Consider the following 25,175-nt stretch of genomic DNA (forward strand, 5'->3'; position numbering starts at 1 on the left):
TTCAAGTTTCAACGGCACTTTTATATGCAATCAACACTCGCAACATGTCGATATTCTGCATTTTAACATTAAAAGCGTTACTCGGAGCTATCCGCTGTCAGAAGGTTGTCACGCGTTTCTGGCTCTGCGGGACTGAACTGACTTGTGTCACAGACTTGAGACGGACTCTGCCGAGACAACAAAGCATCGCAGCAGCAGACTCTTGCACCATTAAACGCCATTGACCGAACCTATAACATCAAGCTATATGGTTTCATGAAATAGCTGTGGTGCATAAATTTATACCAGATTGGCTCAGGAGACTTATGATCTTCGCTTCGTGTTTTGTGCTACCGTGGAGAGTTTCAAGCATGACATGATCCCCCGACAATCAAGTGGGGTTCGTAAGCTAAAGCTTGACCTTAACAAGCTATTGAATACGATAAATCCGATATTCTAGAACATCGCGAAAGCCGGGGAAGTCTGGTCGCTTACGCAAAGCAGCTTTAAGGCCGGATGACTTGCATGAGCGCAGATGATCACATTCAAGCTAATTCGAATGACAAGGTGTATGCATATCCTAAACTTTTGTGCCGTAGACTGTATACCCATTATTTTTTTCTAACCCCGACCTCTATGTTTTACCATGTTCCTTTCCACCAACGCCTAAATTTCCGGGAGAATCTCAGTGATGTTACTCTTTGCTAGATGGTTTGTCTCATCCAAGACTTGGATCATTCGCTTTTTCACCAGCGCATTGTGCTCATCGTCCAGTTTGGCCATGCCCATGTGCTCCATAGAAATGCAGATGACGGATTCCATGAGCCGCAGCGCCAGAGGACCGGCCATACCAACATCGTAAAATGCCGGCGTTTCGTTAACCTCTAAAAGCCAGGCAGTGCCGCTCGTGTCGATGAGGAAGTCTACGGCAAACAATTCGAAGCATTTGTCCACCGTAGTGAACTTGTCTGCCATGGTGTGAGCAGCGGCGCGGAACAACTCGGAAGAGATGTCGCAGATCTGCTCGAACACGTTCGCCTTCCAGTCGCCCGGGAGCAAGTCATCAGGGGCTGCCCAGTAGTCCCTCATCGACTGCTTGTTGATGAAGACATCTTCGTCTTGCAGCGCCGTGTTGGTCAAGGAAGACTTCAAGCTCGGGTTCAACCAAGGAGGCTCGTAGTCCTCGCCAGCTAGTAGCGCAAGCATCTCCTTGAAGACGTATACCTTGAGGCGACCCATAGCAAGAACGTAAGCTCGGGCGTGCCACTTCCTCTTCTCCATGGGCGGGATGTGAACGATGTATCTCTGCGCTACAAACTCGCGCATCTGAGCTGATGGAATTCTTCCGCCTTCCTTGAAGACGTACTGTGGCTTCGGTGCTCTTTGAACACCTTGTTTACTTTCCTTGACAGACATTTCTCCAGTTGCAGTAATGAGCGCATCCAAAGAGTCCAAGCCAGGTGTTGACAGGGTAGGCGAGAAGTTGTTGGAATTGCAGTCCGCATCGCCGGCTGGCTTCTCGGCCACTTCCTGTACGGTCTGCTCGCTTTCATCGCTTTCATCGTCATCGTCGTCCTCGTACTCGGCAAGCTCAAGATGGCTCGCAAGCTCATCCATGGTGCTGAAGAGACGGATGCCAGCGCCGCAGTCAACCAATGCTGGCTTGAGAATCCACCACTCACGCTCCGAGGCGGGCTTGTCATCATTCTCCTCAAGCGAATACAAGAGCGTGAGGTCATCCGCAGCAGTCAGAGAATCGTCGACATACTCGGCATAATCAAGAGACAGCCGGACTGTGAGAGGCACGGTCTTCCTGAGGATGCTTTCAGGTCTCTTGGCCGCCCAGTATTCAACAACCCTGGCGAGGTAGTCTTTTCTGGCCAAGGCGTCACTGTTGGGATAGGCGTTGATGAGCGCCGTCTCCGCTGCATTCAGAGCGGCGAAGTTGCGGTTAAGAGCCCATCCATCACAAAACTGAAAAACAGTTGGTGCATTCAACGGCAATTCGTCAAGGTCGTCGATGAAGACGGCGTCTGACACGTGCTGTTTGACGAATGACTTGATGTGCTCCCCCAGCCAAGGAGCTGCCGGGTTGATGAATACATACATCTTTGTAAGATCGTCGTTGCTTAAAAATGCTTGTCTTGTTTAACGAGAGTCAATCACTTCCTCTGGGGGGAGTGATGCTTGCCGAGGGATCGTATAATGGACGGCTCGGGATTCCATATGATTGGTTGACGCTCTCAATAACCGGCCACAACACCCGCAAAGGCCGACGACAACGGGGGGGGACTGATATTCGTGATGAACAGGCCTGCACGAAGAGACAACATAATATTTCATGAGTTTTTCTTGGAATTTATACATCAATTCTGCACGGCTCAAGCGGCTTGGGAACCGAGACGAAGGTCATGACGCTGGAGCGGCCAAGGAGCGTGCCAAGATGAGTCGCTGGATACCCATTACCTAACAAACCCAGGCACAGAACATTCATCATTTCCATTAGACATTTTCCATTAAATAAACGTAATCCATACCGAATACATACCGAATAGCCTCACGACAATCTCAATTTCAGCCCGATGACCTACCATCTCGATGACACGATCTCTGGGGCCCCCTGATGCTCACGGTTGCAAAAAGGCCCAAATTAGTTTGAAATCCCACGTACACGTGTGTGATTCTGGCGAGGTGGGAATCGGCTTACGTTGTCTTTATTAGATATTATATCGAAATCGAATTATGCGACAGACAAACTATGCTGCCCAGACATCCTTGCATGAGAACCTCTCCACAGTTGTGTTACAACATAGGTAGACTGCGAAAGAGAACACAAAGTTTTCTGTGATCAACTAGTGGGTTTAACTACATGAATGAAAACTCCTGGAAGCTGCAGGTCTCAGTGCTTAATTACTTCAAAGCTTGTCTTGAGAACAAGCCATGGATATTTACAAAATTGAATGCAACATTGTGGAAGACTTTTGGAATACTATTTCAATCAAGACTAGCTCGTTAATTCCTGGGTTCAGCAATATGTCATGTCCTAAGTGGTAACCAAGCGGTTAACTGGACAGGCTTCAAACACTACGCATCGCACTTTGCCTATATCCAGCTGCCTTATTTATTGTCAAGATGGAGTCTGAAGGCAGTCCAGCTAGGGAATCATGGGGAAACTAAATCAACACCTTTCAGCTCCGGGTGCACAAGGCTGAAGCCCCCGCAGATCATCAGTGCAATTGCCGGCTCATGTCATCTGTCACTGGGGATTTCCTGCGGCTGCAGTTTTCGATTTATCCATGGTTATGGCTGATTTGGTTAGCTCAGCCCGAAGGCTCAGACTAGGGTCGTTCCTCATAGTTTAGCTTTCGCCACCATTTCCGCTTTGGTTCCGGATGTTGGAAATATCGACTTACAAACTAAACGTTCTTGATATCATATTAAGTTAGTTGTATCTTATCCAAGTAGCCCTCATCATCTGGAACGAAAGTCATTAGATGAACTACTGTGTTACCAAATCAGAACTTGAGTCTTGAAAGACATGATTTAAAATGCAACGGGAAATGGGCATTGGCGAGACAGCAACAGTGACGACGGCCCATGACAAAGAACACGGTCAACAAAGGCCTACTATGAGAGAAACCTTGGATGTACAAGTGGATGAAACCAGCTCGGGACGCTAAATTTCCATTTCTCAAGTTACCATTGATCACAATAGCGAATCTAGGTCCACTTCGCTGGTCTTCAGGGTTTTGGGTCCGTTTGGCAGCATCGACAGACATTACTGGAATGGAACGGAGTGCGCAACATCAAGGTGACGAAGAGGTACAGGAGACATGTCGTCACGACTGGAAACATAAGCAAGCGGTATTCCACAGAAACAGAGGTAGACAGAATGTGCCATTGATTCGCGTCAGGGGAGCTTTAGAGATGTAGAGTCCATGGCGTGGATGCCAGGGCAACGCTGTGACGATGTTAATTGGCGAAGTTGGGACCGACCACCTGGGCGCCTGCCAGGTTCTTCTAGGCTGCTGTCAACAGCCACTCTATTGGCACAGACATCCGCTTGAAAATGGCCGATTGGCGAGTCCTTTGTTAATAAACTACACACAACGTCATTAAGGGTAGTTTCGACTTCAGAATTCAATGTAGTGCTCAGCAGCCAAACAGTTCAAACAGGGTCAATTGACAAAGTCAATAAGTAACTTGGAAAGAAATATGCCCATAGTCTCATTCGCACTTAGTTTTCTCCTTAATAGCAGCATATGAAGTAAAAATAGTGGACGGTTAGTAAAAACTGTGATGAGACAAGGCAGGAAAGGGCAGTGAGATCAAGTACTCTACTAACAGAACCCCCCAAGGATGCTTGACCGCTAGGCGTTACTGGGCTGATCCCTCCACCGCCGTTTCTCCCCACCATCAACACAACAAATGCGCTTCCTGCATTGGGAGTTCATTCAATGCGACACGCCGCTACTAAATCATTCCGTCCCCTTTTCTCAGAGGTGTCGGACCCGAACAAGATTCAACTCTGATTCTACTAGAATCTCGTCTTGCAGCAAAATGTCGTCATGGCGACTCTGCCGCCCAACTCTCTGCTTGCCCGATCCCGGCAAACACGCGCGGGTACATCAACAAAGCCGCCAAGCGCACCCATCACCCCTTCGCTAGCTGCGCATCCTGTAGCAACATCCAATGTCAATCTCTTTCTTACCAATCTTCGTCTGCTCGACTTCCCTTCATATCCAGACTGGCCGGAGTTCGATGCGCAGACCTTTTCCGTGCAGAAGAAACGCATCCATTGCGTTGAATGGACCCTGTACCAGCTCTTCGTCCTCTGGGACCCGGAGGAGGCCCGAAGTGTTCGTATGCCAATGCCTACACCTTTTTCTCTGCTGACCATTTGAACTGCAGAAACTGCAACCCTATTTTCCACCACGAGACCATGTCCAATCGCTGAACCTGCGAGCTGCCCTCCTCCGAAGCCTCGAGCAAGCCAAAAAGAATGGGGTCCTTGGCCGAGATGCAGTGGTTCGCAAGACCATGTTGGACGAATGTAAGGGAGAGAGGCTGGAGGAGGTTCTCGCCGTTTTCTCGTCGGCTGTTCTGAAAAAAATGGTGGCCGATGTCGCGGAAGCCGAACACGAATATCCTGCTGTTGCCCAGCAGCTGGCGTTGGAAAACCGTGGATACAGCGCCGAGAGATCGGAGCTGGTGACCCTTGCTTTCGCCCACAGGGTGTCGATCGCTAATGCCATGCGGCGCAAGGATAAAGCCAGAAAACAGTATCGCGACCTTGCTGAACTGCTGGACGTGAAGGAGAAGGGAATCGCCCGGAGAAAAGAGCAGATCAAGGCTGCCAGAGAGCGCTCGAAGGGCCGGGATATCTCCGACGACATGAAGCTAGATACTTGGAGGATGGTCCGCAATAATTGGGCCGGCAACGAACAGTGGATGGAGACACTTCTCTACGGCGACGCAAACGTCCGAAAAGATGACCTTTTGACGGCCCCTTTCGACAGAGTCTGGAGACGATTGCAATCTGGACGCCTTTCTGAGTTGGAAGACCAAGGAAAAGGTTTACTCGAGCAATTGGATGACCGGGTGAAGACTCAGAGAGAGAGGCTGGCAAAATGGCAGGATTTTCGACAGAACATGTTCGGTGATAAGCCCGCCCCCGCCGCTCCTACCACAGCGTCACGACCAGAGAGGCGTAAGCAGGGAATTGAGCTTGGGTTCGACAAGCATGAAAGCTTACACTTGGGTCGGATGAGTCCTAAGAAGCAGCTTGCCAGAAAGACACCCCATCTTACCCCAGACTACGCGGATCTCCTGGACGCCTGCGAGTCGGAGCTGGCTCGAGTTGGGGCCGGGCCGGTGGTTAACTTCGCCGAGATGCTGGGACCACGTACCCGTCAGCCTGAACGGCCAGAACGGCTTTCAGGCGCTAGGGAAAGCCTCGGAGAAGAAACAATTTCGGAGTTGAGTGAGTTGGAGGATGATGGACATGTTTCTCACCATGGGCCGCGGCGGCCCTCAATTCAGGACATACCACAGCAACCACGACGCCCTGAGCGACTTTCTATCAAACTCCCTGACGAGATCAAAAGGTCTGCTAGTGTATCGCGACCTCTCCTCAGCCCTCCTGTGCTGCCCCCAGATACGCAAGATGAACTCTCCATACCGCCACCGACTCCACCTTTACCGGAGGAAAACGAGGTCACCGAGAAGATTCCTAGTCCGTCTCTAAGCCCACCTCCGGTCGACAAGGAGCAGCGAAGCGTCTCTTTCGACAGCGAGGAAGAATTGTCGGAGCCGGAGCCACCAAAGTCGCCTACCCAGGAACTTGCTGATCAAATCCTGGAGGACATTAACAATGCATCGCCGTCGCCCATGAAAAGGGCCAAGCCTAGGCACACTCTTTCTCTTGCGGAACGAACGAGGCTCTCAATGGCACGGTCCTCGCGCGGTGTTCGGTACGATCCTGATGACGATGAAGACGAGACTTTAACCCTGCGACCGGCTTTTACTCGACCTCAGGAGGATCTTACGATCAACATCACTGATGAGGACGACCTTGTTTCGCGTACGCGCAGGAGCATGGTAGGGTTTGAGGCTGCTCGACAGAAGGCACAATTGGACAGGCAGAGATCGCTCAAGAAATCTCGAGCTCGATCAAGAACCGAGGGCAGCAGTCAAGTTCCTGTTGTGGAGGAGGAAACCATGCAGCTGGACCCAGATGCCTCAATTCTCGCGGAGGAACTGATGGCAGTGGAGGATATGGAGGCGGTTTTCAGGAGCCGGCCAAGAATCAAAACTAGCCCTGCCCCGTCGCCCTCGAGAAGACCGCTCGAGGCTGAAGATGTATAGTAGTACTAGTAGTAGAGGTGAAAAGGGTCACCAAACGTCCTAATGTCATTCATTGATCATGATCCATAATACACGAGCCTCATTTATTAGAAGAACTCTATGATTGCTACATATTGTACACTGCGAGGATGCTCGCGCAGCTCAATCCCGTGATATCTGGCATGTGTCTAACCGCGGAAAAAATAAATAAATCTACCAGCCCTGGTTCGTCAACTCCTGCACGCGCTTCACGGCCGCCACGAATCCCTCCTTGAACCGCTTCTTAAATCTCTCGCCCTTGAGTCTCTTGCGCCTCAAACCCGGGCGCTCGTGGCGCTTCTGCCTGTGCCAGATGGCCTTGATCTTGTTCCTCTTGACTTGCATTTCCAGCGTCTTGATGGCCCTGGAGAAATCTTGGTTGCCGCCGACGTGAATTGTACGACCTGTCGCGGGACGCGTGCGCAGCTCGGGTTCCTGCTGGCCGATGGGGTAATGCTTCTTCAGGAACTCATCGGACTCCATGGCGATGATCTTGGAGATGTCGAAAGCATCCGAGGTGGCATCGTACGTGAAGGGCGAGTTGGCCTGCTTCTCGGCGGGAGGTGCAGCAGCAGCAGCAGCAGCAGCAGCAGCAGCAGCAGCGGAGGCGGGTGGAGGGGGAGGAGGCGTTGTTTGCGCAGAAGTCGCTGAAGTAGACGGCTGCTGCTTGGCAGAGAAGGGGTTCTTGTTCGAGGAGGAAGAGTTGCTCAGGACAATCGAGGTCGAGAAGCATCGGGGTTGCGTCCACAGAGGCTGCTGGCGAACAACAACTTGTGAAGCTCGCATATAAGGACTACGGATGGAGCAGGTGAGCAGTCTCTTGCTCAACAACCCAATCTCGGACGCCCTATACGGGAAAAAAGTGTTAGTCTTAATCGACCGATGGCGGAGGAGAGGAGGTCTGACATGGCGATTGAGCACTGGGTGGACCAGGCAAACGCAATGGTTCTAAGTTGGTTTTGCGGGTTTACGCTGATGATCCAATTGTCACCAGGCGAGCTCAGTCGCGAAGATTTCCTGTGAAAATGGTCAAGTACCATCCACACAGTCCACAGTCGGAAGCTCTGTCGGATAAGGGTGATGCCGAAGCTCCGATAGACCCCACTACAACAGCCAATCAGAGACCCATCGCGTTACAAGGCTGGTTCGCGTTGGCCTCGCGCCGAATTTTGAATATTGATTGACCAAGAGCTATGAGAGCTCTTTTGTTACTGTCCTTGTTCAGCCTCCATCTGCTCGCCTTTACGCCTGCTGCCCGTCACTCCTTTCGAATCAAGGGGCACTATTCTTTTTCTTCTCATCTCTTGCACGACAAAATTTTGACGTTGCCCGAAATTATTTGTCTCCTGTGATTCGAAACAACAGCTTTTTGCCCGCGGGCATCGATCGACAATCCCGACCGAGTATCAATTCAATCAACACCCACACTGAATAGTTCACCATGTCGTACAACCCATACGGAGGTAATGCTACTTTGTTTCTTGCAATAATACGTCTACTAACTCAATGTTAGGATCAGGAAACCCTTACGGGCCTCCCCCAAGCTATGGCGGTTTCCCAGGCTCCAACGCCGCGCCTGGCATGGCTCCCCCACCAGGTCTAGGTTCGGGTCACCAAGTCGCACCCTCATAATGTTATACTGACATTTAATCCAGGCCCTCCGCCAGGCATGTCTTCTGCTCCGGGAATGGCACCCCCTCCCGGTGTCCAACAGTCCAACAACGCACAAGCTAACCGACAAAGCGGCCTGCCGCCTAACTTCCAAGCTCCCGCGAACCTCCCCAACATTAACTTCAGTGCGCCTGTTATCCGATTGGGAACCATAGGCGCTAAGCCAGGCGCACCCGATGCAGGGAGAAAGGAAAACAGCACACCCACAGGCGGTCGACCTGGACTGGGCATGGACCGTGGTTTCGATCAGTCGAGGGCTGCTGCACGAGAGCACATGCAGTCGTTGGTTCCCCCGACCAACGAAGAGAAGTTGCGGACGCTATTCATTCACAAGATTCCCGAGGGCGCTGGTGGTGACGAAGGCATCGAGAGGCTTCTCTATGCCGTGGGCAAGCTTCGACGATGGGACGCTGCCGCCTCAGTTCTCTCAGACGGCAAAGGCTCTAAGTTTGGCTTTGCCCAGTACGAGGATCCCGAGTCCTTCTCGACCGCCGCCGAACTGCTGCAGGATGTCAAGGTTCCTCTTAAGCGCCAAAGCCCGACGGAAGCCCCGTCTTCGGAAGACGACACATTTGAAGGAGTCGAGATGGTCCAGCTCCAGGTCACGATCGACCCGAATTCTATCAAGTACCTCGAATCTTACAAGGAGAACAGAGGCGATGACAGCGGTGCCGAGTCGAGGGTGCAGTCTGCGAAGGAAGCGCTGAAGCAGGTGGTACGAGACCTTGTCTACCCGAAGACCGCGACGACGACCGATGGCGAAGGCGATGTCAGCATGGGTAACTCGGGCGAGAACGTCGAAGTCGTCAACATTCCCCTGGCGCAGGACGACGAACTGGCAGACATTCCTGCTGAAATGCGAGAAGTCGTCGCTGCCGAGATCGCAGCCTTCAGAGAACGCAGCAACCAGAGAGATATGGAACGTCTCAAGCGCGAAGAGGAGATGGAGGAGATGGAACGGACCCGCAACGCACCTTCACGTCCTTCGAGACTGGACTCGCCGCCTCCGTCCAGTTCGAACAACATCCCGGTTGGTCCTCGCGGGATGGCCAACGCGCCATCTGGCCCCAGGGGACAGAATGGGACGAGGACGACGTCTTTCGTGAACGGCGGCATTTCCAATGCGGAGCTGTCGATCAACCGTGAGGACGAAGACACAGACGCCGATGACGAGGAGCTCTACCAACGAGAGCTCTCCAAGCAAAAGTCGGATGAGGACAAGATGTACCTCGAAGCAGAGCGAAAGTGGGTAAACAGAGAGCGCTCCCGGGCTGCCGCTCTGGAACGAGAAAAGGACCGTGAGGCTCAGGAAGAGGAGAGTTTCGAAAGACGCATGCAAGAACAGTTGGAGAGGGAAAAGGCCTGGGATGACGAACGCGAGGCCTCGAGGAAGAATCACCTGTACTACCGCGACCACGCCGCGTGGGTTAAGAAACGCCAGATCGAGAGGGCGGACGAACTGGCTAGGGATGAGGCGGACCGAAGAGCCGAGGAGGACGAGCGCCGTAGAGAAGCGGCGGACATGGAGAAAGCACGCGGCATGGCCGATTCATTCCTTGACCAGCAAGCTCAGGAGATGGAGCAACGGCAGCAAGCTGCTGTCTCGGCACCAGCACCATTCAAACTGTCACTTGGTGCCGCCGCTCAGCGTTCGCAGGCACAGCGCGCAGCACCGCAGCGGCGTACTGTTGCTGAAGTGGAGGGTCTCCTCGACGACGAAGAGCAAGACAACACGGCCAAGAGACAGCTCATCCCTATTCAATTTGAGCCTACGACTGCGGCGGATAAGATGACGGAGGAAGAGATTAGCAAAGCAGTTCGCGCGCTTGCACAGGAAATCCCGTCAGAGAAGGAGGGACTATGGAACTGGACCGTCCAGTGGGATTTCCTGGACGACGCCATCATTCGCGAAAAGCTGCGGCCGTTTGTGGAGAAGAAGATTGTCGAATACCTCGGTGTCCAAGAAGAGTTGCTGGTCGAGGTGGTGGAGGAGCATTTGCGCAAGCACGGCAAGCCCTCGGATTTGGTTGAGGAGCTCGCACCAGTACGTTTCATCAGCACATTATTTGTTCATGATCTTTTGTTTCCTTTGGCTAACTCGATTTATAGGCGCTTGATGACGAGGCGGAGGACATGGTCAAGAAGTTGTGGCGTATGGTCATTTTCTTCACTGAGAGTGAGAAGAGAGGATATCCGGCATAGTTGTAGGCACATCCCGTCATGATGTATAATAAGGTACCGACTTTCCAAAAGCCAGCAAACACTAAAAACAGAAAATCGGTACTGCTGGTACCAGGATGCGGAAACGCTTGGCCAAGCGGTGGGAGGGGGGAAAAAAAAAAAAGAAGAAAGCCAGTTCTTTTTTTTTTTTTTGAGACTTTTGTTTGCAACGAAAAAAAAAAAAAAGTGAGCGAAGACATTGTGAATGCACACCCCATGTTTTTTTGCAGAGGAATAGGGAAACTCACTCTGCTCATCCAGACCGACTGTCCCCCCCCTCGATGTTGACACTGGGTTTCGACGGACCTCGAAACTTGATGCTTACAGAGATGAACTGTATTTGATGGGATTGGGAAGGTAGTTTGTGCATGTAAGTGTCATTGATACTATTAATGTATAGAGCCTTTTTCTTACGCTTTTTTTTTTTTTCTCCTATTCTTTTTTTTCTTTCTATTTCCTTTTTCTATTTTCTCATCGCATACACACACTGCTGGCTCGAGCAAGGTCTCTCACACAGTAACGACACAAAACAAACACACATCATGTGTCTTGCCGTTTAGTCGGTCTAGCAGTCATAAACGACTCCAGACATTGCGGAGCATGCTCCAGACATGGTAAGTCTACTAGTAGCAGCAAACGGTGAGTCCCCGGGCCCTCGGAGAAGGCGACGGCCATGGAAAAAGCTTCGTATCCCGGATCGTGGGGGAGAGCCGCCTTTCCGGCGGGTCTTGAGGAATTCGCTAGCTGGAGGATCGAGAATGAGACAGGGGTTTTTGCGCTTCCAGCTCGGCTTACGGCACAGCTTTTTCCCACTTGACAGAAAAGCTTCGCATCCAGCAACATAATTTGATGATGTCATTTTAGCCAAGACATGGATGTTGGAATACGGAGCACTCCGGTGTGTCGATTTCCATGGCAAAGTTGCGATGCCTACACTTGTCTGCAGCAAACAGACCTGTGGAGGGGGGAGCACATTATTGCTTTTTTTTTTTTTTTTTGCTATGAAACGATTGGGTCTTCAAAGCTGAAGAATATCGTTGCCTATGCTGGCTTGTGCATTTTTGATGGAATAAGCGGAACTAATGTACTAGATTTCAATGCGCTGGGATCTTCACCTGTCGAACTCAGTTGAGGTGGAGACTCTATTTTGACTCGTGTAATTCTGTACCGTATCGGTTCATTTTCCCCCTTGATTATTGTCTATCATCATGTCTTTTAACGGTTGATCCCGTATAGTTCCTGACCCTGACACTACGACGTCGAAGCTCTATTCCTACCGTTGCATGTAACATTGTACCATTTACCTCCTCCCCAACACCTCCAGGACCCCCAAAGACATCTTCTCTTGGACCAATTGTAAGCCAAGGTCTTGTCCCAGACTCAGCCCACTCAACCATCAAAGTTGGGTGGACGCTAGGAATGCCTCCAAGACCCTCCAAGACCCTCCAAGACTCTCCAAGACCCCTAAATAAGCAGCGGCCCCACAGACCTAAGCATTTGATACGAGGTCCGTCGGGCTGGTGGCTTACTCTGCGAATCCCTGACTGAGGCCATACCCAAGTGTCAGAACTGTCATCTTTTCGGGGTGGGCGGGATGTGTAATGCCGCGGTCTGTCTGCCCCAGCCCTCGTATAATTAGCTTTTTTTTCCTTTCCGTCCCAACTAATCAATCCTGCCGCCATGCCGCCAAGGGGAACTTCCCTGCGGCGCCTTGTTCCGGAGGAGGTAGGAAATGTAAGATAAACTCGCTCTGCCCGCCTCACCCTCGCGGCTGGTAGCCGGATGGATGGCCTTCTGTGTTTATTCTGCTTTGTTGCACACCCGATTCCCCAGGTCAGCTGAAATGCCGACTGTGCTGTGCTGCAGAACATGTTCATCCCATCGCCGAGACGCGCACCCGCCGTCTTGCTGACGTGTGTCATCTTTGTATCTGTTCTTTGGACGAGTTACCGATTGGATTGGGAGCAGGATGTGCTGAAGTCGCCGCATCTTTTAAAGAATGAGAGTTCGAATGCGCTTGCGATTACTTCACGATTCGCTTACGCTCAATATGCGACCGATATAAATTACCTGTGCAATGCAGTAAGTCTTCCAGGACGCTCTTCAAAATAGAGAGAGGGGTGAAGCTGTGTGTTTGTGGAGTGAAATTCTAAGCCAACACCAATGGGCTAGGTCATCAACTTTAATCGACTCGAGCGCTTCGGCGCCCAGAACGACATGGTGTTGATCTTCCCCAATACTTGGACCCAAGGCAAATCGCCCGAAGCCAAGGCCCTTCGCAAACTACACGCCGACCACCCCCGAATCATCCTGCGACCCCTCGAGTACCTGCGCATCTCCAAGACGAAGGCGAGCGCAACCTGGGCCGACAGCCTCAACAAGTTCCACGCCTTCAAGCTGACCGAATACGAGCGCGTCATGATCTTCGACTCGGACACCCAGGTCCTCAACAACTTGGACCTCTACTTTTCCCTGCCAAAGGCCCCCGTCGCCGTCCCTCGCGCGTACTGGCTCAACGAGAAGGGCACGCCCGCCGCCGACCAGGTGCTGAGTTCGCACGTGATGCTCCTCCAGCCGGACGAACATCTCCACGCGACGCTCGTCGCGAAATCCCTCTCGTCGGGCAAGCTCGACATGGACCTCGTGAATCTCATGCTCAAGGATTCGGCTTCCATCTTACCGCACCGCCGACTGGCGCTCCTGACGGGGGAGTTCCGCAGCAAGGATCACGAAAAGTACCTCGCGCCCGACAGCGACGCGTGGGACCCCGTCGCCGAGGTCTCAAACGCTCACCTGGTGCACTTTAGCGACTGGCCGCTGCCGAAGCCCTGGGTGCCGCATACCAAGGAGCAGTGGGCGGCTGCTTTGCCCGAGTGCGACGAGGGCGAGGAAGACAGGCCCGGGCGCCCGCGATGCGCCGACCGGCTTATGTGGACTAGGTTTTATGAGGATTACGCCGATGATAGGAAGCATTATTGCAAGCGTTGGGGATGAAAGACCTGGTGCTGGTTATTGGGCGGGTTGAGGACCTGCTCATGGCTGATTATTGAATGATTGATGGACGACATGGTGGGAGGGTCTCCCACCGACATCCGATTGTCGTTAAACGGCTTGATGCCACTCAGACTGTATTACAGTGGTCGACGATGGGCGCCGACGGCATCCGATGTGAGGGCCCCAAAGGCCGTAATACGGCCTGAATATATTGGCCCGGCAGCCAAACTCACTCACCCGTGCAGCGGTGTAAAAAGGTCGGATATGCATCGTCTAAAGCCAAAGGCCAAGGGCGTGGGTATGCCTGTCAACCAGCAAAGAGAACTCGCTCCGAGCGAACCCCCGAGAACGGCTTGATTGGCAACACATGATTTGCAGCGCCGTTTAGTAGGAATACCGGGGCAATACGGATGTCGCTTGCGGATCCAAGTGGCTCGCCGGCTCGGCAGCGTTAGTGGCTACAGGCCGGAGCACGCCATCTGTACCTGGATGTTGCAAACGGCTCGGAAAGCCGGACGGGAGGACTCGCCGGGGTAGACTCCGGCGATAGCCTCACTAACACATATAAATATAATTCAATTGAAAAGAAAAAAAGACCTGCTGCCACTGTATAATGAACATACTTTTTTTCTCATGTACCAACCCTAAACACTTCGGAAATTCGTAGTAGAGGCAAGCTTCGGCCTGATGCTGCAGTTAAAGCTGACTACTCATACTTATCAAGGCTTTTTAAACCTTCATACTCTGTTTCCTGGTTCAGTTTCACTGCAGAATTAACTGTGAAATCAAGACCATGTCTCTCAAATCTTTGGTCGCCTTCGCCGGTCTATTCTCGACCTCCGTCGGCTCTCTCCTTCAGTCCGATGGCAGCCAGAGACCTCTCATCTCGCCGGCTTCCTCGCGTAAACCCAACATCGTCTTCATCCTCACCGACGACCAGGACCTGCACATGAACTCTCTGGACTATGTACCTCTCATCAAGAAACACTTGATCGATCAAGGAACTCTTTACAAGCGGCACTTTTGCACAACAGCTGTCTGCTGTCCGTCCAGAGTTACTCTCTGGACCGGCAAAGCTGCTCACAACACCAATGTCACTGATATCTTCCCACCGTACGGTGAGTATTCTCACAACGCAGCTACACACTCTTGCTTACACCCTCGTAGGTGGATATCCCAAGTTCGTAGCCGAGGGGCATAACGAAAACTACTTGCCCTTGTTCCTCCAAAATGCAGGCTACAACACTTACTACACCGGCAAGCTGTTCAACGCGCACACCGTGGACAACTACGACAGTCCCCATGCTGCCGGATGGACTGGATCCGACTTCTTGCTGGACCCCTTCACATACTCCTACTTGAACGCCACCTTTCAACGGGACAAAGATGCACCCGTCAGCCATGAAGGTGACTACAGCACAGACGTGCTTGCCGGCAAGGCTCTCGGCTTCCTCGACGATGCGGTCGCGGCTGACAAGCCATTCTTCCTCGGCATCGCGCCTGTTGCCCCTCACTCAAATGTCCAATCCAATGTCATTGACGACGGCAGCAACCACAACCCAAAAGGCATCATTGCCACGCCGCCCATCCCTGCAGAAAGACATGCCCATCTCTTCCCCGATGCCGTTGTGCCTCGCACCGATAACTTTAACCCTGATAAGGAATCAGGCGCCAACTGGGTGAGGAAGCAGCCTAAGCAGAGCGAGGAGAACGTCGCTTTCAACGATCACTTCTACCGCAACCGACTTCGGGCTCTACAGGCCGTTGATGAATTGGTTGATTCCGTCGTTGCCAAACTGGAAGAATATGGTATCCTTGACGAAACGTATATCTTCTACACAACTGACAACGGCTACCACATCGGCCATCACCGTCTTCAGCCCGGGAAGGAGTGTGGATATGAAGAGGATATTAACATCCCCCTCATTGTCCGCGGACCTCATGTCCCCGAAGGCAAGGTCGCTGAGATCGTGACTACCCATCAAGATCTAGTGCCGACTATTCTCGGTCTTGCGCAGGCTCCTATCCATGCCGATTTTGACGGCCTCGCTATTCCGCTGACCGAGGGTGACTTTGCCGACGCCACCAAGACGCGGCATGAGCACGTCACAGTCGAGTACTGGGGTTTTGCCGCATCTGAAGGACCGTGGGGTTATTTCGGTAGGAACGATTCGTTTGTGTTTAACAACACCTACAAGGCTCTTCGTGTTGTGTCGAATGAGTACAACCTGTACTATTCCGTGTGGTGCAACAACGAACACGAGTTATACGACCTTAACGTGAGTCTATCTCCCCTATTCCCTGACATGGTAGATCGCTGACACGTTCTTAGTCCGACCCCGGTCAACTGAACAATCTCCTCCATGAGGAATCAACAGCCACCTCCATCTTTGGCTTCTCTATAAGCAAGGTCGTTTCTCGCCTCGACTCTCTGTTGTTAGTGACCAAGTCTTGCAAAGGCTCCGTGTGCACCCACCCGTGGCGCGCACTGCACCCACAAGGCAACGTTGACACCCTGCGGGATGCGCTGTCGCCTCGGTTCGACGCCTTTTATGAGCAGCAGCAGGTCAAGGTGGAGTACTCTCGCTGCGAGATGGGCTATCTGATTGATGCCGAGGGACCGCAATTTGAACAGGACGGACTTGTTTACTGGAAAGGTCTCAACTGGGGTGACTGGGTTTAAGCAAGTCAACATGCACAATTTACGTTACATGGATACTGAAAGTGGTATCTGAATAGTTTCGTTCTATCTCAACTTCCGAGGTGACTAAATACAAAAACTCCATTCATACTTGCGTATCAAAAACATTCTTTGACTCCGATAACGGTGTCGTCGTAACGGAAGACACCCCAAAATCGCTGTCAGAACCCCCCTTGTCCGACGACGATGCAGAATCATCAGTAATAACGTCGTCGTCGCCAAAATCAAACTTCTCCACGATGAAATGCGCAATGTCCAGCGTCGAGTCTCCGCCCAAGGTCTTGAGCACAGGCACGTCCACTCCCGTTTCTTGCATGGACCAGTTCCTCAGCAACACCGCCACGAGAGAGTCGACACCGAGATCTACCAACGGCATGCTGGGGTCGAGCTTCTCGCTGGAGAGGGCAAGTCCAAGCTTAGCCAACATGGCATCTAGTTCACGTACTGTTAGCATTTGCTGGTCGTTCTTCTGAAAAGAAAGTACATACCTTTGACAATCTTGAGCGCTTGCTCCGGCCCAGAAGCTTCAGCCAGACGCGTTTTCAGAGGAACCCTCATCTCCTGATGACCGGAGCCGGGACCCTGGGCGTTTCCTCCGTGACTATCGCGGATCCAGTGGGAGAACTTCGGATTCATGCCCCAGAACGTATCCGCTGCTTTTTCCGTAGTCAAGTGCTGCAGACCCGTGATGATCTCCGGGTCTCCTCCCTTCGCCTCCGTACGACAGTCCAGAACAGCCTCGGCAAACATCTGGTGGAGGTCTGGCTCGGATACGGGTAGTAGCTGCGAGCGGTGAAGTAGACGGTCAGCTGCGTGCCTGTCGAGTTTACCGGTGCGACGCTCGCGCTGGACATAGCCCAGACCGACGACCATGTTGATGTCGATGGCGCTTCCTGGTAACCCGCGTGCGCGGCGGTTGCGTACCAGGGCTGTCTGGAAGTTGTTGGCGGCAGAGTAAGCCATCTGGCCCATGTTACCAATGATTGACGCGAATGAGGTCAGAACGATGAACCAGTCGAGGTCATCCTTTTCGCCAAAGAGCTTGTCGAGGTGCAGCGTGCCGTCTACCTTGGGCCGTAGTACTTGTTGCAGCAACTCGAACTCTGTTTCGAGCATGGGCTTGTCTCTAAGGATCATCGCACCGTTGGCTACGCCTGCAATCTTGGGGAATTTGAGGGTGTTGAGGATTTCGTTCTTTGCGCGCTCTGTGCTCGAGAACGAGATGACATCCCTGAATGATATCAGTATTCGATCCCAACAAAACTGGTGGGAAGGGTTTGAGAAAACTTACATCGCTACTCCGGCTATGTGAACGCCCTCCTTGGCGTGGTGTGCGTCCAGCCAGTCAGCTGGCAGTTGCGGGCTTCTGCTGGACAAGACAATGTATCGTGCACCACGCTCAATCATCCAGTCGCACAACGACCGCCCCATGTCACCGGCGAGGCCGACCAGCCAATACGTCTGGTCACTTCGGAACAACCCAGGCCTGCGGTCGACAGGTTCCACCTCAACTTCCACCCTCGTAGAAGCCCCGGCGTTGTCTCCCCAGTTGATGATTCGGAGGTCCTTCTTTTGCGTGAACGTCTCCTGCTCCGTCGAGACCTCGTTGAGGAACACCATAGGCAAAGGCATGCCATCCGGGATGTCATATAGCAAGTCTGTCGCGAGCTTGTTGCCGTCCCGGAGAAGACGGCCTATGATGTCTGCTTGTTGGCCAGAGGCCACTGTAGCTGCGAACTTGTGCAGTGGCTCTGCTTGTGCTGCTAAGAGCAATGACATGTCGTAACGTGCGCATTGAGATGGGAGGTTTTCGCGCAGCGCGTTTGACAAGACACGCTCCGGACCCTCTTCCTTGGTGTCGACGTCGCTTACTAGAGTGCCGTAGCCTGCCATGTCGACGAAGACGTCCAAATTCCTGGGAAGAGCAGCCAATATAGCCCGGCCAGGCGATCGAGGGTGCAGGTATGTCCAGTTACGCTTGCTCGTCTTAGCGGGATCCGATGACGTGAAGCGGACGGTGATGTGTCTGTCAGCTGCAAGCTTTGCAAAAATGCCAGCAAAGACAGCATCAGGACTGTGGAGAAGAACGGTTCCTCTGGGAGGGATCACTTCGAACAACCGGTGGCAGAATATGAAGCCAGCCATGTAAGACATGAAGGGCTGAACGATGCTGTCACCATCTGTAGGAATTGCGTAGGCCTTGGGCACTATGGCGGTGGAGGCATGCTTGGGTGCAATGCAGACGTATTGGCTACCGTCGCCCGCAATGTCGTTACCGATGGCGAGATTGAGCCAGCCAGCTGGGGTATGTACGGGTGATAGGAGACTATAGTTGATGTCTAGTATCATCAAATCCTCTGCTTGGACACCTGCATTGGCATAAATGTCCAGGTCCGTCTGCAGAGTTGCGCGTGGCTTTTCCCTCAAGTTCCAACATTTCTCAGCTTCGTTGTAGAGGATTTTTACCACTGGTGCTTCCGTCTCAGTAGTGTTTCCACGAAGGAGACTGATGGGCTTGGTGATGCGACGATGAAGCGAGTTGTATCTATCGTTTTTCTCGGGATCTGGAACCACTCTCAAAACTTTCATGACTCCATCCTCAAGCGCATACTCGGGCTCCAGAGTCCAGGTCATGTTCTTTGGAGCTCCCTTCGACTTCCATTCGTGCTGCACAGCCAAAGACAGAATGCTATTGGTAACCAAATCGACGGGCAAGTCAGCCGCTCTATCGACATCAAACATCTGGAAGGCAGTCAAGCCCATCTCATTGACGAGCGTACGAATGACACCAGCCGTCATCGCTGCGAAGGGCTCAATACCGTTCCGTGCACCGGCGGTAAGCCACAAGATGCTGGAGCTTGGAATGAGTGCCTTTTTCAAGGCCTCCCATCTATGACTGGTCATACCCCTGAAAATGGGTGCGTCAAGCTCGACGAGAGAGAGAACAGTACAGTTTTCGGGAAGTTTGTAACATTCCTTCCCATCTTCTGCCACGAGACTCTCGAGTGAAGCAACTTCATGTATCCTCTCCACGGCGATTCTGAGCCGCTTGGCATCGGTGGGTGAGACGAGTTGACGGATGCCTTTTGCGAGTGCTCCTGCGTGATGACCTGCTTCAGTGCCCAAGAGCACCAGGTCTGAGATAACGTATTGTGGTGAGTCAGAAACTGCTAATGGTTCACGCAAAAGTCGGAAGTCATCGTCGACGGCCCTAGCCAACCAGACAGAAGCCTGATTGTATAGACCGTTGAGTACGGGCGTGGCAGTTTCGACACCGGCAAAACCATTCGCCTTTAGCAGGGCATCCCACTCGGCGAGCGAGACAGTCGGACCCCAAGGACGACCAGTTTCCGCACCAATCCACCAGCCCTCCAGGCCACCCTGTACAAAGCCTGCTCGAATAGCTGTGTTGTCGACACACTCCGTCGCCATAAGGTAGCCACCCGGCTTGAGTAGTTTGCGAGTATTTTGAAGCGTCTCTCCTAGATCTGGTGTTGCATGCAAAACGTTACCCGCAACGGCTAGATCGTAGGCCTCACTGGGAAAACCCTGTGCTGATGGCTCCTTCGTGACATCAAGAGGTTTATACTCAAGGCGTTCTTCCCATGCGGCCAAGTTCTCGCGGGCTTTCTCAAAGAAACTTGGTGAAATGTCGGTGAACGTATACGACGCGAATGACTGGTCTAGGGTTGAAACGATGCCCTTCGTTGTTCCGCCAGTGCCAGCACCAATCTCGATGATGGACATCTGCGGGTACCGCTGGGAGATCTGATGCGCCAAGTTGGAGCTCCATTTGTTGAGGTCTGCAAGACCAAGACCTTGTTCGTAGTATTTATCAAGGACGTCATTTGCCATCATATACGACATGATATTCTCGTCCTTGCGGATCACGTCAGGAAGGTTCTGACCAACGGCAATACCAAGCTTCACATCCGCGTCGTCGGCGATCGGAGCGCTTATACTTTGAATAGTTGCTAGGTTGTCATTCATCCAATCTGCTGGGATGTAAGGATGATCTCCACTCTTGACAAGATCATAGACATGATCTGCCCAGCGCATGAGTGCAAACCGATGTGCCGGTAGTGGAACGCTCCTGTTCTTGCTGGAGCTTTCTTCATGGAGTACATCTCGGATGGTACGCAAGTAGAAGAATGAGATTCTCTCAAGGGCCTTGGCCTTTTCCAATCCTTCGGGAATGACTTCAAATCCTGTCGTCTCTGCGAGAGCGCGCTCGCCACTCGGGCTATCTGCAACCCATGCGTACTGGGCGAAGACATGGCGGTCGTTGGCTCCCGCGAACTTGGCTAGAGGCACAAACGCCAGACCTTCAATCTCGAGTATTTTTTGGCCGAACCTTGGCGTGTACAGATCAACATCGCCTACCATACGGTTGCGTTGCGTTGCATCTGTCAAGATCGTGTCGAAGGCAAGCTCCTCTGGTGTATTATCGTCGCTGCAAAGGCCAGGAACCATACGGATCCGCTCAATAGTGCGTGGTGCATGCATTGACCAGAGACGATTGTCACCAGGTGCCGAGTAAGCGGCAAACAGGGCTTGAAGGACACTATCCAGCATGCCGGGATGGATGAATAATGGCGTTTCGGTGCTCTCAGGCTCGCGGATGGGTTTGCTGACAGTGCCGCTCGATACGTCTAACTTGCGCTGGAGGCTACTGATAGCCTTGAAGGGGCCCTCGTAGTAGTAACCCAGCCGGGTCATGGCCGCGTAGAAGTCTTCGACCTCAACGTCGGCTAATGCGACTGGGGTGTGGATTCTAGGAGCTAGTATGTCCGGATTGTGTTGCCCAAGAACAATGAGCACCTCACAACAACAGTTGACAAGAAGCTCATTGGCATCCTTGCGTGGGGGCGTAGAGCAAGTGAACCGCGCCGTGATTTTACCTTTCGTGCCATCTGCGGAGTTTTCGTGCTGTTGTAAATCCCATTGTATACCCGATAGAGCTACAACAGTTTCCGTGCCCGAGTTAGGGATAGCTAAAGCCTTGCGAATATCGACGTCGTTAAATTCGAGTAGTTGCACAGAGTATGAACCGGCCAGTCTCATGCATGCCTCCACTGCCATGACGAGGTAGCCCGCTCCTGGGAAGACCAGTTGTCCTTGAAGCGAGTGGCCAGCGAGCCAGGAAATCTCGTCTGACTTGAGCCAGTTTATCCATTTCCACTCTTCTGCCGAACTATCCGGAGTCTTACTGCCCAGAAGATCATGGAACGTATCCTCCTGCCGTAGGTAGTTTCTTGTCGACCGAGCCTCCCACCAGAGTGGTCTATCATGGTCCCATGCATATGTCGGAAGGTCCGACAGAAGCCGGGCATGGCCTTCGCCGAAGGAGTCCTGGTAGGCCTTAAGATGGAGCGGATCTGGACCACGTAAAGTCCACAGTTCTCCCAGCAGTTGAGCAAAGGCACTCATGTCGTTTTCGCCACGTTGAAGGGTACCGAAGTAAGGCAAAGAGTCAACGGTACCAGCACCTCCAGGTCCGATGCTCTGCATCACATCCGTTGCTGGGCCCTTCAACGCAGGATGTGGTCCAACCTCAACGGCAATGTCGAGAGAAGGATGAGCGGCGAGCGCTGCCTTGAGCGCACCCTCGAACATAACGGTGCTTGTCATGTTCCGTACCCAGTAAGAGGCATTGACATCTTCCGAAGGTGACATTAGCGTGCCGGCAGTGACACTAGAATACCATCGAACAATTCCTTCACCTTCGGTCGGGGTGAGACACTTGATGCCACAAGCCGTCAATGACTCCTCGTATTCCTTCGCATAAGGAAGCATATGATGAGAATGATATGCCTTATCCACGCGAAGAAGCCGACAGAACTTTCTCTCCTCCTCGAAAACATCCTTGGCAATCAAAATTGCACTCTCGTCACCTGATAACGTCACACTGGATGGAGAGTTCACTGCAGCTACTGTGATTCTCCCCTCTAAATCTTCAGAATCGCAGAGGGACGAGGCATCTTCGTAAGATGTTCCCACGGCCAGCATGGCGCCCTGTTCGTTTCCACCGCTTGGACGCATCATCCAATAGCCGCGATAGTAAGCAACACGAATGGCATCCGTGGCAGAGATAAACCCGGATGCATATGCCGCACCAATCTCTCCAGAAGAGTGGCCGACGACAGCCTCGAAACGGATCCCCGCCAGACGCAACAAGTCAACAAGGATAATTTGAACAGCGGTACACAAGGGTTGTGATACCTCCGCAGCCGTGACCCGCGAGGTCTCCTTTGAGGCACACAACTGTTCAATAATGGTCCATTTAGGTCGATGATCTTCTACCGGCAATGTGTCGAGAGACTTTTGCAGCTCGGCGAGAATGGTCAAGGCGACAGGCGACGAAGAGATCAGCTCGATACCCATTCTAGGCCACTGTGCGCCTTGGCCTGTGAAGATTCCAAGATAAGAGGTAGATTCTTCTGGCGTAGTTCTCAAGGCAAATGACTCTGGTTCATCATCATCATTCGCTTCATCCTCTGGTTTCCGAACAATGTTGCGAATCTTTTCACATAATTCGGTTGCTGTTGATGCTGTGATGGCAACCTTGTATGACAAGGCTGATCGCCTACAGGCGAGTGTGTACCCCAAATCACCAAGGTTAACGTCAGGGTGTTCGTTGAGGTAAACCTCATATTTGAGTAGTAATCCGCGAAGCGCCTCAATGGAGGCGGCGGAGAAGGTAAAGGGAAGCACGGCTGAATTGGTCCTCTCGCTTTCTTGGAGCATAGATCCCTCGTAGCTTTCCAGAATAGCATGAGCATCGGTGCCTCCAAAACCTATATACAATTGATGGCATCAATATTTTGTTATACTTCAGGGGTTCTCATAGCTGATGGCTGCTTACCGAAACTGTTAACACTCGCTCTCCTTGGCTGACCATCCCCAACTTCCGGCCACGGCTGCACCTCTGTTGGAATACACAGATGCTTGTAGTAAGGCGCCACGCCTGGAGATAGCCTATTGAATAACAGATTGGGGGGTATTTCGGCATTCTTGAGAGCAAGACATGCCTTCAAAAGCCCTGCGAGACCTGCCGTACCTTCTGTGTGACCTACAAGAGTCTTGATAGATCCCACGAAGAGTTGATCCTCCTCGTCATACTTGTCGCTACCGTTTGGGTAAAAGGCTGATACAAGTGCCGAGGCCTCCTGGGGGTCACCCACCGGTGTTCCAGTACCATGTGCTTCAAAGAACTGCGGCCAGTTGGCTTTGGTCATGAGGTTTAGACCAGCCTCTGCATAGGTTCGCTTGATGAGGTCCGCCTGAGCCTGACCGCTTGGCATCGTGATGCCCAGCGTTCGACCATCATGAGTGAACCCTGTGTTGCGGATGATGCCTTCAATGACGTCCCCATCGGCGATGGCGTCGCTGAGCCGCTTCAAGATCACGGCTGCAACGCCATCACCACGCGCATAACCGTCAGCGTCTGCATCCCACATTCGTGAGCGACCAGTGGGCGAAAGCATGTTGAGTTTGCTCTCTGTTAAGTAAGGGGAGACGCCGATCATCAAATTGGTTCCACTTGCTACAGCCACACGAGAACGGTTTGTCCGCAGGTGATCTACTGCTTGATGCACAGCAACCTATAAATACTACTGTTTAGCGGTTGCCAAAACGTAGGGGGGAGAGTAGAAATGAAAAAAAAAAAAAAAAAAAAAACCTACCAAGCTAGATGAGCATGCCGTATCAATTGTCATCGAAGGACCATGCCAGTTGAAGTAATATGAGATACGGCTTGAGGCATTACTTGGCGAGACTCCTGTAGCCGTGTATTGTGGGATGAAAATCGAATCCAATCCCAATGTGATGTTATAGTCCGTACACATCATTCCGACGTACACTGCGGTGTCTGAGCCTTGAAGCGAGGAGAGTGTAAACCCTCCTTGCTCCATTGCTTCATACACGACTTCAAGCAGCATTCGATGTTGAGGGTCCATGGCTTCTGCTTCTGCAGTACCCACACCAAACAACTTCGTGTCAAAATACCGAATGTCATCATTTTCGTCTAGAAAATATGACTCTGTTACGTTTGTTGTGCCATGATGGCTACCTGTTGGGTGATAGAACTTGTCGAGATTCCATCGTTCTTTTGGGATCCGTTTTGCAAGCTCACGAGGTGACCTCAGGAGCTCCCAGAGTTTCGATGGTGAGTTGGCGGCGCCTGGAAAGCGGCAACCGACACCGACAATGGCGACAGGCTCTGGAACAGCCATGGCTGGCATGTAGTCTGCAGAAACACTGGAGAGCGTTGCGCCTCGAGACACAGAACTAAAATACCCAACAAAAATGGCACTCAATGACCGAAGATTTATGACATAGATAAACTCAGATGATAGTAACCTTTCTGTATTTGAAGTTATAGTCTTGGTATATTTTCTTGATGACCAGTCTTGGCAAAGTAGTTATGTCTAAAGTTTAAGTATGAATAGCAGGATGATCCTGAACGACTCTATACATGGATCGGGAGTTCCATAGATACGGGGCGGGGTACACGGGGATCTGTCAGAGAAGGTTCCTGATCTGCGGGACAGCCAAGACAAAGATAGATACACTGAATGGTTCAGATGACTGACTTTAGGCGTATAAACTATCCGACGGCCACCGTCGGATAATCATACATTCTTGGCAATGCGAGAAGCTGAATCGTGTCGACAAGGTTAACCACAGGCAGTTGAATGCGCGTATTCCGACGGATTGTTCCTGG

General features: G+C 52.1%; 7 protein-coding genes across 7 annotated transcripts; 4 read left to right on the forward strand and 3 right to left on the reverse strand.

Annotated features, from left to right (window-relative positions):
• Positions 1-645: 645 nt before the first annotated feature.
• On the reverse strand, positions 646-2,088 carry CTRU02_214740 (tubulin-tyrosine ligase; the record flags this gene model as incomplete). Its single annotated transcript, XM_036727928.1, has 1 exon — positions 646-2,088. One exon carries the CDS (start codon positions 2,086-2,088, stop codon positions 646-648), a length of 1,443 nt encoding a protein of 480 aa, XP_036580457.1.
• Positions 2,089-4,547: 2,459 nt separating this feature from the next.
• Positions 4,548-6,846, forward strand: CTRU02_214741 (uncharacterized protein; the record flags this gene model as incomplete). The annotated part of the gene is made up of 2 exons (XM_036727929.1): positions 4,548-4,838; positions 4,891-6,846. The coding sequence occupies 2 exons, from the start codon at positions 4,548-4,550 to the stop codon at positions 6,844-6,846; spliced, it is 2,247 nt and encodes a 748-aa protein (XP_036580458.1).
• A 192-nt stretch (positions 6,847-7,038) lies between these two features.
• Positions 7,039-7,904, reverse strand: CTRU02_214742 (mitochondrial 37S ribosomal protein bS21m; the record flags this gene model as incomplete). The annotated part of the gene is made up of 2 exons (XM_036727930.1): positions 7,039-7,711; positions 7,771-7,904. 2 exons carry the CDS (start codon positions 7,902-7,904, stop codon positions 7,039-7,041), a joined length of 807 nt encoding a protein of 268 aa, XP_036580459.1.
• A 401-nt stretch (positions 7,905-8,305) lies between these two features.
• Positions 8,306-10,737, forward strand: CTRU02_214743 (u1 snrnp-associated protein; the record flags this gene model as incomplete). Its single annotated transcript, XM_036727931.1, has 4 exons — positions 8,306-8,327; positions 8,378-8,467; positions 8,520-10,579; positions 10,645-10,737. The coding sequence occupies 4 exons, from the start codon at positions 8,306-8,308 to the stop codon at positions 10,735-10,737; spliced, it is 2,265 nt and encodes a 754-aa protein (XP_036580460.1).
• Positions 10,738-12,624: 1,887 nt separating this feature from the next.
• On the forward strand, positions 12,625-13,749 carry CTRU02_214744 (alphan-acetylglucosamine transferase; the record flags this gene model as incomplete). Its single annotated transcript, XM_036727932.1, has 2 exons — positions 12,625-12,837; positions 12,928-13,749. 2 exons carry the CDS (start codon positions 12,625-12,627, stop codon positions 13,747-13,749), a joined length of 1,035 nt encoding a protein of 344 aa, XP_036580461.1.
• Positions 13,750-14,542: 793 nt separating this feature from the next.
• On the forward strand, positions 14,543-16,432 carry CTRU02_214745 (Arylsulfatase 3; the record flags this gene model as incomplete). The annotated part of the gene is made up of 3 exons (XM_036727933.1): positions 14,543-14,867; positions 14,917-16,028; positions 16,082-16,432. The coding sequence occupies 3 exons, from the start codon at positions 14,543-14,545 to the stop codon at positions 16,430-16,432; spliced, it is 1,788 nt and encodes a 595-aa protein (XP_036580462.1).
• A 103-nt stretch (positions 16,433-16,535) lies between these two features.
• CTRU02_214746 (Polyketide synthase-nonribosomal peptide synthetase 1) lies at positions 16,536-24,693 on the reverse strand (the record flags this gene model as incomplete). Its single annotated transcript, XM_036727934.1, has 5 exons — positions 16,536-16,882; positions 16,939-17,681; positions 17,742-23,247; positions 23,316-24,054; positions 24,136-24,693. 5 exons carry the CDS (start codon positions 24,691-24,693, stop codon positions 16,536-16,538), a joined length of 7,893 nt encoding a protein of 2,630 aa, XP_036580463.1.
• Positions 24,694-25,175: the final 482 nt, after the last annotated feature.

This window comes from Colletotrichum truncatum, assembly GCF_014235925.2.
Source record: "Colletotrichum truncatum strain CMES1059 chromosome Unknown Contig_0011, whole genome shotgun sequence".
Taxonomy (NCBI): domain Eukaryota; kingdom Fungi; phylum Ascomycota; class Sordariomycetes; order Glomerellales; family Glomerellaceae; genus Colletotrichum; species Colletotrichum truncatum.